Genomic DNA, 18,653 nt, shown 5'->3' on the forward strand with positions numbered 1-18,653 from the left:
TATAATTAACATGATTTGCTGTAGTGTAGTGTAGATTTTCTAATGTGTTATAGAACTATAATTTTTTCATTGATAGAGTATTGTACAATTTAAATAGTCTTATTTCACATTACAGATTTTTTCTAGTATCGTATATATTTCCATATTGAATTAGAAAGAGATAAATTGTAAGTTTAGAGCTAGATTTTAGAAGTCATTATGCAACTGAGGAAACTGAATTTCAGAGAGATTGAAATATTTAGTGCCTATTGACACCAGGTCCTCTGACTTCAAGTTCAGCAACCTTTCCATTGTACTATACTTCCTCTGTCTATTTTAGATGTATTTTTGTTTGGCATGAAAAGACTGGAACTGATAGTTTCTTTAAAGATAAAGAAATAATTAGAGCACCAGCCCTGAAGTCTGGAGGACCTGAGTTCAAATCTGGTCTCAGACACTTAACACTTCCTAGCAATGTTAACCTGGGCAAGTCACTTAATCCCAATTGCCTCAGCAATATATATATATAAATATATATATATATATATATGATACTAGCAGCCCTTATTTAATGTAATAAATGTTTCTGAAAAGATACATTAATCTATTATAAATGGTGTTAATAGCCTTAATTTTTTAATAAATCTGGATTTCCATATTGCTGGTTATTCATATAATATAGAAATCTATATTTTTAGGTAGTATATCTTTCTAAGCCCCTACTTTAGTGAAATGCCATATTGTCGATTTTTTTATATATTTAAATGTATTTTTCCAATTCATTTTATTATTTATTTATTTATTTAAGTAGAAGGCCTAAAGAGGAAGTAGGAAAAAGATATTCTTAATGTAGGCCTAGAGAGGAGAGGGCAGGTGAATTCAGGACATTTCACACATCACACAGACACACAGAACCCCCCCCCCCCAGCCCCCCACCTCCCTGACACATATCTCTATACTCATGCCCCCACTAACCTTCCTCTGTTCCCACTCTTGGTTTTGGAGTTTGTGTCCTTTTGGTGGATAATTTTAGAGGTTAGAAATTTTTTGGGGGGAAAGGAGAGAAGGGAAAATATTTGAGGTAGAGATAGAAATAGTTTGGTTATGATAAATCATTCTAAATATGGGCATAGTGCCATCCTTTTTTGCTTTAGAATAATCTTGTTTCCTCTAATTTTCAATCTTAGGACATAAAAGAGAGGGAAAAAAAGGCTTAATGGATAGAGAATTGACTTCTAACTAAGGGAAACCTGGATTCAAGCCTTGCCTTGGACACATTCTGCCTGTGTGTGTGTGGGAAGGGAATTTCCTCTTTGATGTTTTTCCATACTTGGCAAGTCTGGAGGGAAAAAGTGAATTGGAAATCTTAGTATTTGTAGCTTTTATTATCATTAATTAATTGTGTTTTAAATATAAACTTCTCTTTGATTACAATTCAGTACTACCTCTCTTAGTAGGGATCCAATCTTCTTCTGGTCACACAGATTCAAAATGTTACTTGCTGAGTCTTGTCTATTCTACTTCCATAACATACATATCTATCTTCTTTTTAACCTTTTGCCTGGACTATTGTAATTGTTTTTATTTAGTTTCCTTCCTTCTAGTTTTTCCCTTTTATGTGTATAAATTTACAAAAATAACTTTCTTTAAATATAGATCTATGTTTTCCTCTTATAACACAATTTTGCTGGTTCACTATTGCCTCTAAGGTAAAATAGATAAGTCAATCCTCAACATTTTCCTAGTTCGATTTTCTTGACTTTAAGGATTCTCATGATTTTATTAGTAGCAATCGCATTTTCCCTTCATATTAGCAACCTCAAACATCTGTGGTTATGTGCTGTAGAGAAAAAAATAAAGAGAGAGGCACAATAAGGATAGGATTATATTCACAAACCAGAGGAGAGTTTTTGTAGAAATATTTGTAAATGTTCTTCAGAAAGTGCAAAGTAACCTCTCAAGTGAGTGATAAAAGAAGTAAAAAAAAAAAAAATGGAAAAGTAGTTAATTTGTGGGTAAATGGGATGATGGTCACCTGTCATATTCATAGCTCAGTGAGAGCCTCTTCATTGAGGAATAGTTATGTGGGTTCTTTGTCATGGTTGCTTCTGACTCCTCGTGCCCCCCACCCAAACTTTTCAGTATTGCCTCTGTGGTCCCCTGCTTTGTATGGATTATTTAATGGTTACTGTGTTAGGAAAAGTGCACATTATCAGAATTAATGTTTTGTTACAAAGTATTATATATAGATAACTATATTTTCAGCAATTTTTTGGTGAATTTTATGTTTTTAGTGATTGTGGGAAACTAACCTCATTTCCCATAAATTCAATGTATCATCATTCATGTTTTCAACTTTGACACTGTTTTCTAGGATCATTACCCCTGTAAAAATGGAGGATTGACTATATTCTTCAATTTGGCATTTGCCTTTCTAGACTTAATTCATTTTACTTCCCTTTGTTCAGTTGCTTTCCAGTCATGTTATGACTCTTCATGATCTTGTGTGGGTTTTTTTTTTTTTTTTGGCAAAAATATTGAAGTTTGTCATTTACCTCTGTAACTAATGTTACAGATGAGGAAATTGAGGCGAACAGGATTAAGTGACTTGCTTTATTTTCACACAGCTAGTAAGTGTCTGAGGCCAGATTTTAATTCAGGATGATGAACCTTCCTGAGTTCAGACATTGTTCATTATCCATTGTCCCCTACCTGCTCTAATTTCCTTTATGCACTCTTTATTTCAGCCAAACTTATCCTACTTCAATTTGACAACCTTGTATTCTATCTTTTGCTTTCATGCCTTTGGCACAATTTGGATCACGGTCTTTCTTCATGTAATATATGATGATAGGTCAATAAGGAGGTAAGGGATTTGAGGGCATAGAGAGTGTGAAGTTGAAATAGTTTACAATTGCGTTAATATAGCAGCAGGGAGGATATAAAATCAGAATAGGGATTATATACTTACTGAAAAAGTAGAAAGATTAGGAGGTATGTAATGAGGATGAAAAATAAGTTTAGGCATAGAGAGACACTGACAAGAAGTTATAGTCAGATAGAAGAGTTCCCTCAGTTGAATCTGCAGCAATTTGGGGTCATGGTGAGATCCATGTTATGACTATCTTTGTGCATGGTTGAGTTTAGTGGAATAGTAAATCATAATATTTGAGATCTTTAATCTCTTAGAAGATTTAAATAATTAATTAACTAGAAGGGTAGAATGTTTGAAGGAGCTTCAACATTGATATTGGAATTACCATATTTTGAGAGTAGAAATTGGTAAGAATATAATACTAAGTAAAACAAAATTCCTCATTGGCAATGTTAAAAAAACAAACAAACAAACAAACCAAAAACATCCCCGAGTCCATCACCTCTTTTTCAGAATATGTTATTATGCTTCATTATGGGCCACTAGAATTTTGGTGGGTCTCTGTGTTGATCAGAGTTCTTGAATCTTTTCAAGTTGTATATATTCTTCTTTTATCACTGCATCAATTTATATGTTTTTTCAATTTTCCTTGAAACCATCTTTATCATCATTTCTCTTGTCCTCCTTTTTAAATGATTGAGTTGTGATGTCTTTCTGAGGTTTAAAGTACAATATCAACTAAATCCCACTCTTTATTAGCATGGGAACTTTGATCTCCATTCTCCTCCCTCCCACCCAATAGTATTTTGTTGTTCCAAATACATGCAAAGATAGTTTTCAGTATTCACCCCTGCAAAACTTTGTATTGCAAATTTTTCTTCCTCCCTTTCCCCTCCCCCTTCCCAAGATAGCAAGGAATCCAATATGGGTTAAACATATGCAGTTCTTCTAACATATTTCCATATTCTTCATGTTATACCAGAAAAATCAGATCAAAGGGGGAAAAAAACACATAAAAAAGCAAGCAGATAACAAAAATAACAATAAGATGGAAATACTATGTTTTGATTCACAATCAGTCTTCATAGTTTTCTGTCTGGATGTGGATGGCTTTTCCATTCCAAGTCTTATTGAAGTCTCCTCATTGTTGAAAAGAGCCAAGTCCAACAGTTGCTCTCCATTTACAACCAACTACAACCTTACAATCTTCCTTATCTATCCTTAGATAGATATTTTCTTTTAAAAGATTATTGATATCTTTTGTTTTACATATCATCTTTATTTCCCTGTATATTAGAAAGACAGAGGGAGAAAACCAATTCAACAAAACCAATTTATTGATTGTGAAGGTTAAGTGTTCCAGACTTACAGTCCCCCATGATCATAGAACTTAAATCAGGGGAAAAAATGGGGGAAAGTCTCATGCCCTTTAACTTCTGTACAGGAGTTTAATTTTTTTGTTGTTGTTGTTGTTACTGTTCTTTTCCTATATATTATCATTGCATAGTTTTCTGCCTGCATAGTTTCATTCTGCATTAATTCATGTACATATTTCCATGCTTCTCAAAATTCTTTTTATTGTGTATTTTGTAACATTTGTTATAAATTTATAACGTTTCATTATTTTCATGTGCCACATTTTATTTAGCCATTTCTTAATCAATGTCATGTTTTCATTTCTTTAGTAAGAAGTGCTGCCTTGTAGAATTTTAAAAATTTATTTTATTAATCCCCTTGATATATCTAATTAGAAGAAGAATATCTGTGCCAAAGGGTATGGCTATATTTTCTTTATAGCACAATTTTAAATTGCTTTTAAAAATGATTGGATCAGTTCACACTTCAATGCGTTTTTCTTTCTATATCTTTTCTCATTGTTCACTACTTCTATTCTTTGTTATCTCTGCAGTTTTGCTGAGTGGAAAGTGACAACCCTAGAATTATTTTTAGTTGAATTTCTAATATTATTAATGATGTAGAGCAATTTTTCATATGGTTGTTAACAGTAATAATTTGCAGTTCTTTTGCCAACAGTTTTTATCTTTCTGCAATTCTTTTGACAAGTTTTTATCTTTTATGCAGTTACCCAATGATAACTAGTTTTTGATCTAATATATATATATGTTTATTCTTTTTGCATTTTGTATATTAGAGTATGATCAGAGCTATTTGATGCATTGATTTTGTTTGTGCAAAAATTCTTCAATTTCATGGAATTGAAATGATCTATTTTGGTTAAGAACTCTTTCTTAGTTATAGCTGACAAAGATATTTGGTCTCATTCTCTTCTAATTTTTTAAAGCATATTTTATCAGCTTTAAAAGGCCATAAATATGTATTATAGTGTATAGTATAAGATGGCATAACAATTTCTAAGTTTGTTTTTTAGTTTTCCTTAGCAGTTTATTAAATAGGAAGGTCTTCCTCATATATTTTCAAATTTATATTTTCAAATATATCAGATACTGGACTGTTGGGAATCAGGTGACAAAATATTTGTTAATTTTGTTTTAAACCTTAATGTGTTTTATTAATGCCAATAATTACTACTGAAGCTGCTGCTACTAGAGGAAGATGAGATCAGTGAAACCTGGCAAGTTATCTCATATGATAGCTAAGGGACCAGTAAGAGTCAATGATCACACATTGGTTTGAATTTAGTATCTCTTTGAATAGTGGTGCCACAAACAGTTAAAAGATCACAAGCTGGAATATTTATAGGATAGAAGATTATAAGTTAAATTTTAGCTGCATTAAATTTGTGTCACATATATTGAGGGAAGTGAGAGTCTATAAGAGGACATTGTATATCATGTCCAGAGTGAGGCAAAGGAAGTGAACACTAAAAGACATCAGAATTTCAAGTCAATACATTGATCAATCTGGTCTTTAGAGGACTGATGTTGAAACATATCTCTTCTCTAGTAGAGAAGCATTAAATTACAAGTAGGAAACAAAGAACATGCCATTAGAGAGGATCAATATGTTGGCTTAGCTGTTGGCTTAGTCGAAAGAGGGGACTGTTTGGGAAATTGGAGGAGGAATGTGGAAATGACAGAGGTTTAAAGATAAAATATTTAAAAAATTTAAAATTCCAGTCATTTTTAAAAAGTGTGGTTCTGGAGTTCAAAAGAGAGCTCAGGGTTAGAACTACAGATTTGGGAGTCTTCATTATAGAACTAAAGACTTGGAAGAGAAAGAGACTTTCATTAAGGAGAATTTAAGGAGTTAAGAATGAGAAGTTATTGAAGCAGATAGAAACAATTACTTGTAAATAGAGAATCAGGAAAGATTGCTGTTTCGGAAGCCAAGGGATAATGACTGAGAAAAGCTTTAGAATTTAGCATTAAAAACTTAGGAGAAGATTTTTTAAAATAAATTTTATTTTTTTTATTCTTAAAATTTAATCACAAAAAAACTACAAATTTTTTTTTTATTTATAAAATAGGATACAAAACAAGCTATTTTGTTGTATCTTCTCCATTCAGAAAATGTTTCAAGTCTTCTTTTATTTCTCCACTTCCCTTCTTCAGGAGTAGGGGTGGTGGGTGTGGATGGTCATTATTACCCCATCTCCTTTCTAATCTCTCTTATCCAATGAAAAAGAAATGGGGAAAAAAAGTTTTATAGCAAATAAGTATATCAATGCAAAACAAATTCACATAATGGACTTATACAAATACACACACATACATAAATTTAGTCTGTCACTTTTTTAATATGAGGTGGCTAACATTTTTCATCATAGGTCCTTTGGAGATATGAGATTATTTCTATGAGAGTTGATAGTATGTAAATTGTTCACCTTCTTCAATTCAGTTTTCTTAGTATTGTTGATACTTCCCAGAATTCTTTAGAATAGTCTCTCTTGTTATTTATTATGGTACAATAATATTATCTTTCATTACCATACCAGAGTTTATTCAGCATCCCCAAATTGACATGCACCTTCTTAGTTTTCATTCTTTGCTTTTTTCTTTTAATTTCCCCCTTCAAGATCAAGAGTTTTGTTTTCCTTGAGAATATTTCTTCCCTGATATTATTTTCTCTCTTGATCCCTTTCGCCCTATTGTCACATATACACACACACAGTTTTTTTCTGATTCAGTTAAGACTGAAGTTAGTTTGATATCTTCTTTTTCCCATTCCATTCCTTATCCTTCCAATCCCCCTTCATGATTCACACAGGCTAATTATTAAAAATTATAAATTCTACTTGTTCTTTTTTTTTACACTGATATATCCTCTTTATCCTTTCTTTTCTTTCACTTCTTAAAAGCCTCAGAATAGAATCTATGCATCCTCTTTTTATTTACCTTCTCCAATATTTTTTAAAGGCCTTAAAGTACTGAAGAGGCAGTTATTATTATGTTTTTTAATCAGTGTTAGTGCTTCATCATCATGTTACCTTTCATTTTCTCAGATGTATTTAACTTTCTAGATTTCTTCAGACTTTTGTGTTTGCATTTCATAATTCCTACCCATCTCAGAAATGCTTGGAGAGATCTGTTTTAGTTCTCTTTAGCCCCTTCCTCCCAAAGTAACTTAGCTTTGTAGTATCTGAACCTTTTGGCTTGTGACTTTTGGAATATTGTATTCCAAGATCACATTTATAGTAAAGCTGCTGGATTTTTTGTGACCTTTATACTTGAACACACACACACACACACACACACACTCTCTCTCTCTCTCTCTCTCTCTCTCTCTCTCTCTTAAAGCTTTTTATTTTCAAAACATATGCATGGATAATTTTTTTTTTTTATTTAATAGCCTTTTATTTACAGGATATATACATAGGTAACTTTACAGCATTAACAATTGCCAAACCTCTTGTTCCAATTTTTCACCTCTTACCCCCCCACCCCCTCCCCTAAATGTCAGGATGACCAGTAGATGTTAAATATATTAAAATATAACTTAGATACACAATAAGTATACATGACCAAAACATTATTTTGCTGTACAAAAAGAATCAGACTCTGAATTATTGTACAATTAGCTTGTGAAGGAAATCAAAAATGCAGGTGTGCATAACTATAGGGATTGGGAATTCAATGTAATGGTTTTTAGTCATCTCCCAGAGATCTTTTTCTGGGTATAGCTAGTTCAGTTCATTACTGCTCCATTAGAAATGATTTGGTTGATCTCGTTGCTGAGGATGGCCTGATCCATCAGAACTGGTCATCATCTAGTATTGTTGTAGAAGTATATAATGATCTCCTGGTCCTGCTCATTTCACTCAGCATCAGTTCGTGTAAGTCTCTCCAGGCCTTTCTGAAATCACATGGATAATTTTTCAATAGTGACCCTTACAAAATCTTGTGTTCCAAATTTCCCTCTCCTTCCCCTCCCTACCTCCCTTAGATGGTAAATAATTCAATATATGTTAAACATGTTAAAAATATGTTAAGTCCAATATATGTGTACATATTTATACAATTACTGTGCTGCACTGTTGGAATCTTTACAAAGTGTTAAGCCATTGGAGTTGATTTGATCTTAGAAAGAGATATTTTGGGCCAGAACTTGAAACAAGATACTAAGTGGAACTGTTAGAAACAATGCTTGTGTTCATACCTTTAGAGAGCTCATAAGTATCTAAGTACTCAATGGAGTTCACACGTTTGGGAGAGTTCAGGGCTAGTATGAGATCTGAATTCACACCTCCCTTAGGGCCAGAGAGCACTCTGGGAGATAACCCAGAATCCCTCTCTCTCCAGAAGGCGGAGTTAATCTTTGGGAGATCACATATATAGGGAGCTCTTGGAGCTTGAGTTAGTTCTTCTTGTGAGGCTGACTTGAGTTAGTTACTAGAGGAGTTACTAGAAACTCTGGGAGCTCAAGAGAGTTTTACTTGGAGTCGGAGAAAGCTCTTGGAACCCACAAGCCCTATATTTGAGGCAAGAGATTCATTGTATCTTCCAACTTGGTGCTGGCTGGAGGCTGAAGAAAGCAGAGGCAGAAGCCAAGGGACAAAGCTGCAAGATCTCTTGGAACCAAGCAAACAGTTAGGCCTCAACTAACTGGGCTAATTTGGAAGGAGAAATAAATGTTTGCATTTTTACCAGCTGGCTGCATTTTGAAGTAATTATTTATTTCAACTGAGACTAAGGCTGCCTCCAGAAAACCTTCACACTGCCCAAGAAAAATCAGATCAAAAAGGAAAAAAATGAGAAAGAAAACAAAATGCAAGCAAACAGCTTCACAAAAAGAGTGAGCATGCTATGTTGTGATGAGGGTAGATGACTCTTCATCACAAGATCATTGGAACTAGTCTTAATTATCTCATTGTTGAAAAGAACCACATCCATCAGAATTGATCTTTCTATAATTTTCTTGTTGCCCTGTACAATATTCTCCTGGTTCTGCTCATTTCGCTTAATGTAAGTCCCTCCAGGCCTCTGAATTGAACTCTTTCTTAATGGCTACTTGTACTGTTTTTTTCATTGACTTGAGAACTCTGAATTTGACTATAAGATTCCTGTGACTTTTTCGTTTTGGAATTTCTTTTAGGAGCTAATCAATGAGTTCATTTAGTTTTCACTTTGCCCCCTCGTTCTAAAATAATTAAACAAATTTTATTCAAAATTTCTTAAAATAGAGTACCCTGGCCTTTAAAAAAAAATCATTTCCATTTTTTTCTATTCTAGTTTTCAGAGCATCCATTACTTGGTTATTGTCAATTGACTTTTAGAGCTATTTAGTTAACTTAGTATTCTTTTCCTTGAGCTTTTATATCATGTTTTATCTCTTGCTTTGTATCTTCTGTGTATTTATGTCATCCTTGTAGAAAATGTGTTGTTTTTTTCCTTTTGAGTCTTTTGCTATAGTAGTTATGAGCATATTTTTGTCGTTCTGGGTAGTATTTTGGGGTACTTTTTAATCTACAGTAATTTTTTTTCCCCCTGAGGCAATTGGGATTAAGTGACTTGCCCAGGGTCATACAGCCAGGAAGTGTTAAGTATTTGAGATCAGATTTGAATTTACTTCCTCCTGACTTCAGGGCTGATGCTCTCTCCACTGCCACCTAGCAGCCTCTCTACAGTAATTTACAGTGATTGATGCCTTCTGTTCACCCATCTTTCTAGACTTAGTTCCTGAATTAGGGCTTCATCCCAGTGTTAGCTTCTATAAAATATTATCCTTTTTAGTGAGGTGGTTAGCCTTTCTTAGTATTAAACCTGGGCTCTTTCTAAGAACCTGGTAGTTTTTTTAGGTTCCCCTGGATCTTGGAAGTTCAAAGTTTTGAATCTTTAGGATTCATTCCATGGCATTTCACAATAGAGTAGTTGAGGACTTTGAAACTCTTGGACCTGGGCTTGCCTTGTCACTGTTTTAGTTCTTTGTTTCTAAGAATCATGTTGTGGGTTTCTGACCCCAGCATCCTCCCACCCCCCAAACTTTCTTGTGAGTGGGCTCTTGTTGCCCTCTAGATACAGAACCTTTGAAATTATGCATATATAACTTATTCTTCAGGAAGCAATTTTGAGAGAATAGTAAGGTTCCAAGCTTTGAGTCCAAGGAGTTGAGAAGCAAATGGGTAGCATCAGTCACTAAATTATTTTTTCTAAAAGTGTAGGGGACTACACTAAAGTGTAGTAGGACAGGGAAGATATAGGATAGCTGTAAGAATTTTAGGATCCAGAAAAGTATTTTGTTTTTAATTTGATGGGGGAAGAGTAATTGATTAGTAGCAAAAAAGAAGAGTGAGTTGAGAGAGAGATAATAAAAATGGGAGAAGATAGGAATTATTGATGAAATAAACATTCTAATATGTAGAGTGGGGATTAAGGTCATTATTATAAGAAGTAACATTGATATGAAAGAGAACCAACTCATCCTCTGAGCCAAAAGAGAGGAAAAGGAAAAGGATATAGACAAAAAAAAAGAAAAGCAATGGCTTTCACTCCTGCTTTGACTTTACTTCTCTATGAAATCTGGCCCTTTAATTATGCCAGTTTGATTTTTTAAGCTGTCTTCTTTCTTGTAATCTCTTCTTCTTTTGTGTTATTGCAACTTATGCTTTCACATAAGCATATCTCAGTGTTACCCTTATTACCCAACTTTTTCATCCTGTCAAAGAATACTAAAAGAAATCATACAGATGTATCTTTTGGATCCTCTGCTAATTTAAGTTATTTGATTTCAGCTAGGCCTTTACTTTGTTAGGCAGGTAGGTAGATAGGACCCTAGGTCTGCAGTCAGGAAGATCTGAGTTCAAATCCAGTCTGGAATATTTACTAACTGTGTGATTGTGGGGAAGTCACTTAATTTCTGTCTGCTAAAATTGTACTTGCCTCCTAGGGTCATTATGTGGCTCAAAGAGTAATTTTTATAAAGTTCCTACTATGGCATCTGTCATGAAGTAGATTGTTAATTAATGGTTATTCCATTTCCCTTCTATTTTGATTGACATATTGGGTTATTAGTACTGACAGCTGCTACTCAGAACTTTGGTTCTTCTAAACCACTTACATCATCCCATTCAAACTGTCTTCTCACTTTAAGAAGAAACCATATTACTTCCCAGTTCTATACCAATGATCTCTTTTTCTTTGATATTCTCATACCATCTTATATTTTTTATTATAAGTATCTCATCTTGTTCTTTTCATGGTATTATTAGATGTTTCTATGAGTCTGTCTACTAAATTATAATTTATATCCTTGAATCCTAATGCCTAGAATAGATATAATAATAGAATAGAAATAATAGAATAGAATAAATGCATTGCACATGTGAAGTACTTATTAAATCTTTGCTAAATATACTTGGAAAAAAGTTCTAAATCAGTTTATCAATCAGCTAACATTTATTAAGTGCTTAGTATTTATCAGGCACAGTGCTAAGTTCTGAGGTTACAGAGATAGGAAGAAGACAATTGCAAAAACTCTAATGGAAGAGAACATTCAAACACCTATGCACAGACAAGATATAAACAGGATAAATTGGGGATAATCAACAGAAGAAAGGCACTGCATTGCCAGGTGTCATGACAAGGTTTTCATAAAAGGTGGAATGTAATATTCTTCTTTAAAATATTATGTTCTCTGGGAGCAGTTTTCTTGGGGGACTTCTGGAGGCAGCCTTCGTTTCAATTCAGTGTAATCACCCCAAATGTAGCCAGAAGTTAAAGTCCAAATCCTTTATTGTCTCCTTCAAAGTCTTGTCTCTTTTCCTGGGGCCTGGTTAGCTTTAATAGAAGCCTATCTCTCTCCTTGGTTCCAAGAGCTTAAGCTGCCTTCTCTGGCTTGTGAATCTCCTCGACTGAATCCTGTCTTCTGAACCTCCTGGAGTGAATCCCGGTTGAGGATCCTAGTTTATATATGCTCTCTTAAAGGTGTGAATCTTGTAGAACTCTAGTAAGTACTAAGTACATAATCATTGTCTCTATCAATTCCAGTCCCTTAGCACCTTGTAAGAATACTAACAGTAGAAATTTAACTGAAAATTGAAGGAAGCCAGGGGAAGCTGGGAGACATAAATGAGAAGAGGTAGAATTGTAGACAAGAGAAACAACCAGTGAAAATGGTAAGACTGAGGATGGAGTGTTTTGTTTTAGGAATAAAGAGGAGGCCAGAGTTAGTTGATTAGAGAATATATGATAGGAGGTAGAGAATGTGAGGTATAAGAATAAAGGAAAATGATGAAGGGGGCAGATTATGGAGGGCTTTTTTTTTTTTTAAACATGACCAAAACGTTATTTTGCTGTACAAAAAGAATCAGACTCTGAAATATTGTACAATTAGCTTGTGAAGGTAATAAAAAATACATGTGGGCATAAATATAGGGATTGGGAATTCAATGTAATGGTTTTTAGTCATCTCCCAGAGTTCTTTCTCTGGGCATAGCTGGTTCAGTTCATTACTGCTCCATTGGAAATGATTTGGTTGATCTCGTTGCTGAGGATGGCCAGGTCCATCAGAACTGGTCATCATATAGTATTGTTGTTGAAGTATATAGTGATCTCCTGGTCCTGCTCATTTCACTTAGCATCAGTTCGTGTAAGTCTCTCCAGGCCTTTCTGAAGTCATCCTGTTGGTCATTTCTTACAGAACAGTAATATTTATGGAGGGCTTTTAAAGGCAAACCAGAGGATATTATATTTGATCCTGGAGGTAATGAGAAGCTATTGAGCATTTAGTCAGATCAGTTTAACATCTGAATGGAAGATGTATTGCAGCAGGAAGAGATAGGAGAGAAGAAAACCAACTAATAAGATTTTTGTTGAATTGAGATCCTGGCAGTCTCAAACTAAAGAAGTGGTTGCAATGTCAAACTGAATAAGAGGATATTCATGAGACTTGGCAACAAAACTGCACAATGGGGTCAAGAGTGAGAATTTAAAAAATGACATTTGGCTTGTAATCCTGGGTGATTGGGGCAGAGTGAGGGAGTGGTTCGGGATAGAAATAATCCTTAACAGTAATGGGAAAACTGGGAAGAGGGGGAGAATTTGGAGGAACGACAATGCATTCAGTTTTAGATATGATGAGTTTAAGATGTCTACAAGGCCGCATGCAGTTGGAGATGGAAAACATTAGGACAACAAAGAAGTGAGGACTGGACAAATGAGTTAGATAACCAAGTACGTAAAGATGATAGTCAGATCTATGGAAAGAAGAAAGAATGCAATCCAAGAAGCATTCATTAACTATATATTCTGTGCTAGGCATTGAGCCAAGTGTTTTGCAAATATTATCTCAGTTGATCCTCACAAGAACTTTGGGAGGTAGGTGCTAGTCTTATCCTTATATTAGAGTTGAGGAAACCCAGGCAGACAGATGCTAAGGTATTTGCCTAGGGCCACACAAACTAAGAAGGGTCTGAGATCAGATTTTAACTCAGTTTTTCAAATTCCAGTTTTAGCACCAAACAGCTGCTTCTGTAGGAAGCATCATGTAACCTGATTGATGAAATCACAAAGTGAAATACTAAAAAAAGGAGAAGAGAAGAGAATAATATGACAGTACTGGGAGACATCCATGATTAGTGGGTGAGGCCTGGATTAAGATCTATCAAAGGAGATTGAGAAGGCACACTAAGATAGGCAAAAGGAAAGTGGAAGAGAGCAATGTCATGAAAACCTACAGAGAAGAGAGAATCCAGAGAAGAAGATGATCAGTGGACAGTGTCAAAGGCTGCAGAGAAGTCAAGGCTGAGGACTGAAGAAAAAAAAACTCAGTGGATTTTGCATTTGATAACTTTGGAGAAGAGCAGTTTTAGTTGACGGATAAAGCTGTAACCCAGACTACAAAAAGTTAAGAAAAAAGTGAGAGGAAACTAGAAGCATGGATTATAGCTGGAAGGTGTTAAAAAAGAAAAATAATATAAGAAGATAGCCAGCAGGAAAGGATAGGCGAGGTGAGAATTTTTTGAAGATGGGGTACATATACGGTGACCTTTATAGGAAGAAAGAGATCACAATTAATTAAGAGGGTAGAGATGAGGATGACAGAGGAAGCTAGTTACTAGAAAAGATGGAATGGAACAAGATCACACATGCATATTGAGACAAGAAATAGGGGACGCATTTTTCCAATGAGAAAAGGATGAAGGAGAATGAAGTGGCAGAAGGCATCTTAGTGGTATGAGATGAAGAGGATAGAAGAAGAGGGAATTCTTAGAGAATTGTCTTAGTCATTTCAGTGAAATGTGAGGCCAGGCTTTCATTTGAGAGGGTATGTTTGGGAAGCTGTGGGAGTTTTGAGAAAGAATGAAAATGTTTGGAAAAACCATTGCAGTGAGTATAATAGTTAGGGAAATGTAAAAGATTGCCTTGAAATAGTGAGAGTTCCTTTGAGGTTTGTTGTTGTCACTTTTGTTAATTGTTTTTTTCTGTCATGCCTGACTCTTTGTGACCCCATTTGAGATTTTCCTGTTAAGGAAATTTTTTAAATTTAATTTTTAATTGAGGAAGCTAGGCAAACAGAGTTAAGTGACCTGCCTAGAGTCACACAGCTTATAAGTGTCTGAATCTGGATCTGAACCTAGGAAAATGTGTTTACCTGACTCCAAGGCCCAGATTCTCTCTTCTGCACCACATAGGTGTAGTTGAAGTTATGTACTATAGATTGGTATTGGACCCAGTCAACATGGTTTTGTGATTTTCTCCAATTTTTTTTTTTTAGCTGCAGTGTTTTAAGAGCAGAAGATAGGAGTGATTCTAGGCTAAGACTTGTCAGGGCAAGTTTAGCAGTAAGATAAGGAGAAGGCATCTGAGAGAAGAGTGTATTATAGAGGTGAATTGTTTCACCCAGGGGTCAAGGTGGGGAACAGGAGATGGTGCAGCACTTCCAGGTGATAGTTGGGTACAGAACTGAGAGGTAGAAATTCAGAGGTTACAGTCGGGAATGAAGAATAGGTATGGGGTGTTGTTACAAGGAAGGAGAGATGGAATGAGTATTGGTCCTGATCAGGTAAAGGGATGTCAGTTCTGAACATGGAATTGGAACAAATGTGGATTTTGGGAAGTTAAAGTGTATCTGTGGTGAGGTAGGGGAGTTACTTATGAGAAATTAGTAAGTTGAGAAACTGGGAGTTAGACTATTTGTTGTATTTTTATGTATGTTGATGTTCCCCCTAGTTTCCCCTGGCATGATTACAGGAATTTGGTGAATTGAGAAAAATTGAGTTAGACACCAGGCTCACTGAGGAATAAAGGAGAATATCCTGGAGGTAGACAGATTAACACCCACCAGAATCTCTGCTGTCTGATAAGTATGAATTGAAGGAACCACAGAGGTGGTAGTGATAAAGATTAGTAGTAAAGATGGTGGTAAGGGATAATTTGGAAGTGGCAGTGAGAAGCAAAGAGTATTTGACTCACCTCAACCAGTGAGTCAGGAAGTATGAGTGAAAGTATAGCCACTGTTGATAAGTATGTTTGGAAATGTCTAAGATGAAAACAGTTTTCTTACCTATAGAGCAAGCATTCCAGAGAACACAGTGGAAGGCATGAATTGTTTTAGATTGGGATGTTGTTGGTGTTGATTGGGAGAGATGAGAATAAGGAAGAGATCAGTGGGAAACCAAGGATTTTGGCATTTGAACAACATGGCCAACCCAGAGTTGTGATTTGTTTGTAGAGTTTGAATGCTCAGCAATTAAGCCAGACAGTAGTGATATATTTGGGTTAAGAATCTTTGGGATGATGTGAAAGCTAAACAATTAGTTCAGATGCATTTAAAATTTTTTTTAAAAAGAGCTGAACTTAAGTGAAATTTTTATATTTTCTTCTCTGATTGTGCTTTCTTCAAACAATTAATTCAATAGTATAAATTACTCAAAAATGTAGCATGCTGGGGCAACTAGGTGAACATGGTCAGGAGGGCCTGAATTCAAATTTGGCCCCATCCACTTAATACTTCCTAGCTATGTGGACAAATCACTTAACCCCAATTGCCTCAGGAGGGAAAAAAAAAACCATTTGGCATGCTAGATAAAAAATTGGCCTTGAAGATGTGCTCACTGATTCTTTTACCTTTGTCAATACTTTTAAGTGCTTTAGAACAGAAGTTTCCTAACCTACTTATTGTAAAGCTCTTAATATATTAGAATTGAAATGTAATTGGGAAGTGTTTAACAAAATAAATGAATATATAATAAAGTATAGATAATCTTGTTTTGAGGTTTTCTAAGTCAGTCTGTGGCCTGTAGGGATCTGTTTTGATTTCAGTTTTATGCCATTGGTCTAATAGGAAATTCTCCTAAGACTACTTTATAGAGAAAATGCTGATCCATGTTTTTTTTTTTTTTTTACCAGTAAAATTATATACCAGTAAAATTATAGGGCATTCCCTATCCTTATAAAAAACCCATCAGAATATCACCTCCCCTCTATCCCAAGTGTGATTTTGTGGAAGTTGTATAATATCATTAAAATATTATCCTTTATCCCTTATTGGGCTTTTAGGAAATCTTTGCTCCAAAATATCTGTGATAACTTAGTGAAACTTAACGATTGACATTGAGAAAATTATATTTGTGTATAAATTTGTCTTTATTTAAAGCTCTGCCCTTCCCCAAATTCATTTTCTATCACAAACAAAATTTTAGTTATATTTTTTAGTCTTAATAAAGAAGTTTTGTTGGAAGGAGGTAGCTGTGTTAATTAATATTTTTAATGTAGTTATTCTGTCCAGAACAGTATTACTAATTTACTTAAAATAACTAACACTAGAAATCTAATATTACAGCTCATGCATTTTCTTTCTTTTTTTCTTTTTTTTTTTAAACAGGGCCAGCATATTTCATTAGCCCCTATTCAAAAGCTGGAGGAAGCTCTATATGAATACCAACCATTACAGATAGAGACATGTGGACCCCAAGTTCCTCCCTTGGAGATGCTAGGAAGGCTTGGGTAAGTATTCCAAAGTCCTTTTATTTAGTATTGTTTTTTAATTTCTGAGAATATGAGAAACATTTCTTGTTTTTCTGGATATTATTTGAAATTATAAATTATTGTATTTATTTGCAACAATGTTGCTTTACAAGACAGAAATCGTGCTATACCACCTCTTTGGGTGGATAAAGTCAATTTTTTTGTTCTGTGGCTTTTACATATTTATTGAGAGTGACTCTGGGTTGCATTAATGTGTATTAAAGTCATCACTGGCAGCTAGAGTGAAGTAGCTGTTCATTTTCAGCTCTACAGCTATGCTTTAAAAAAACTCAGGCTTTATTTAGTTAGCAGTAAGCCAGGAAAAATATAGAAGTCGGGCATTTTGCCATTAAAAGTGTAGATGTACTTGATGTCTGCTATATGCCTTGAAAAACTTTTGTAAGAAATGAGCCAGGAAACATACTTTGTCAAAAAATATTATGCAGGTCTGGATCAGTGATTCAACAACATTACCATATGTTTTCAAGTGAGTAATTAACTAAGGAGCTCCACTTTTGTGACTGATGGAAATGCTGCTTTCCATGAAACAAGCTTGTGCCTGGCTGTATACTTCTTAAAAAGGAAGAAACAAAATACAACCATAGATTTTACCAGATGGATTATGTCATTTTGCTAGTTCTAGCTTCTCAGTAGAAACTATTAAATAGAAAGTTGATTTGGAAATCCTGTTTCCTTAATATTTAAAGTAAGTAATATTATATTAAAATAAGAAATATATGTTGCCTTATATGCTGAATAGGCTATAAAGAAGGTAGGTAACATTTTAATTTTAACTTTTACTTGAGAAAATTCATATACCAAATAAGGTAAGATTACTTAGCCAAATTATAGATGATTTATTTATTACCTCTAATATTACTATCCTAAATCATAGTGATGTTTGCTCTTTTTATATGGCACAATTTGTGAAACACATGGAATCTCTAAGTTCTTGGAGATTAGTTTGTCTAAGGGATCAATAATAGGTGTGAAAGACATATTAAAAAAACACAGACAGATGCAATTGGCTGATAATTGTCCTTTGTTCTTGAAGAGGACCAAAATGACATCATCTTGGGGTAAAGATACAGTATTTCTTACTGTAGCTGATCAGACCAATGTAAGCTCGGAAAGCACCACCACAGATCAGGTACAAATAGTCTATATTTGAAGAGGAGATGTCTCTAAATTTGTGCCTCTTGTGTTTCTTTTGAGCTACTGCACTTTTGTTTTGATCATATAGTACAGCATCTTCTTTGATACAGGCAGGCCATTTTGGACAGCCCTGTGCCACTATCTGCCATGTCTCACAATCCCCAAGTTCTTCAGACAGACCTTGAAAATGTCTTTGTATCACATCTGACCTTCATGTAAGCACTTGTTTGCATGAATTCTCTGTAAAATAATCTTTTAGG

At 34.5% G+C, this 18,653-nt stretch overlaps 1 protein-coding gene across 1 annotated transcript in view; it reads left to right on the plus strand.

Moving 5' to 3' along the window:
* Positions 1-18,653, plus strand: part of MNAT1 (MNAT1 component of CDK activating kinase) — a 198,333-nt gene that overhangs the window by 102,804 nt on the left and 76,876 nt on the right. The window contains exon 8 of the mRNA XM_031949299.1: positions 17,096-17,217. Coding sequence (XP_031805159.1) covers positions 17,096-17,217 — 122 coding nt within the window. The remainder of the gene's footprint in view (positions 1-17,095; positions 17,218-18,653) is intronic.

This window comes from Sarcophilus harrisii, chromosome 2 (assembly GCF_902635505.1).
Source record: "Sarcophilus harrisii chromosome 2, mSarHar1.11, whole genome shotgun sequence".
Lineage (NCBI taxonomy): Eukaryota > Metazoa > Chordata > Mammalia > Dasyuromorphia > Dasyuridae > Sarcophilus > Sarcophilus harrisii.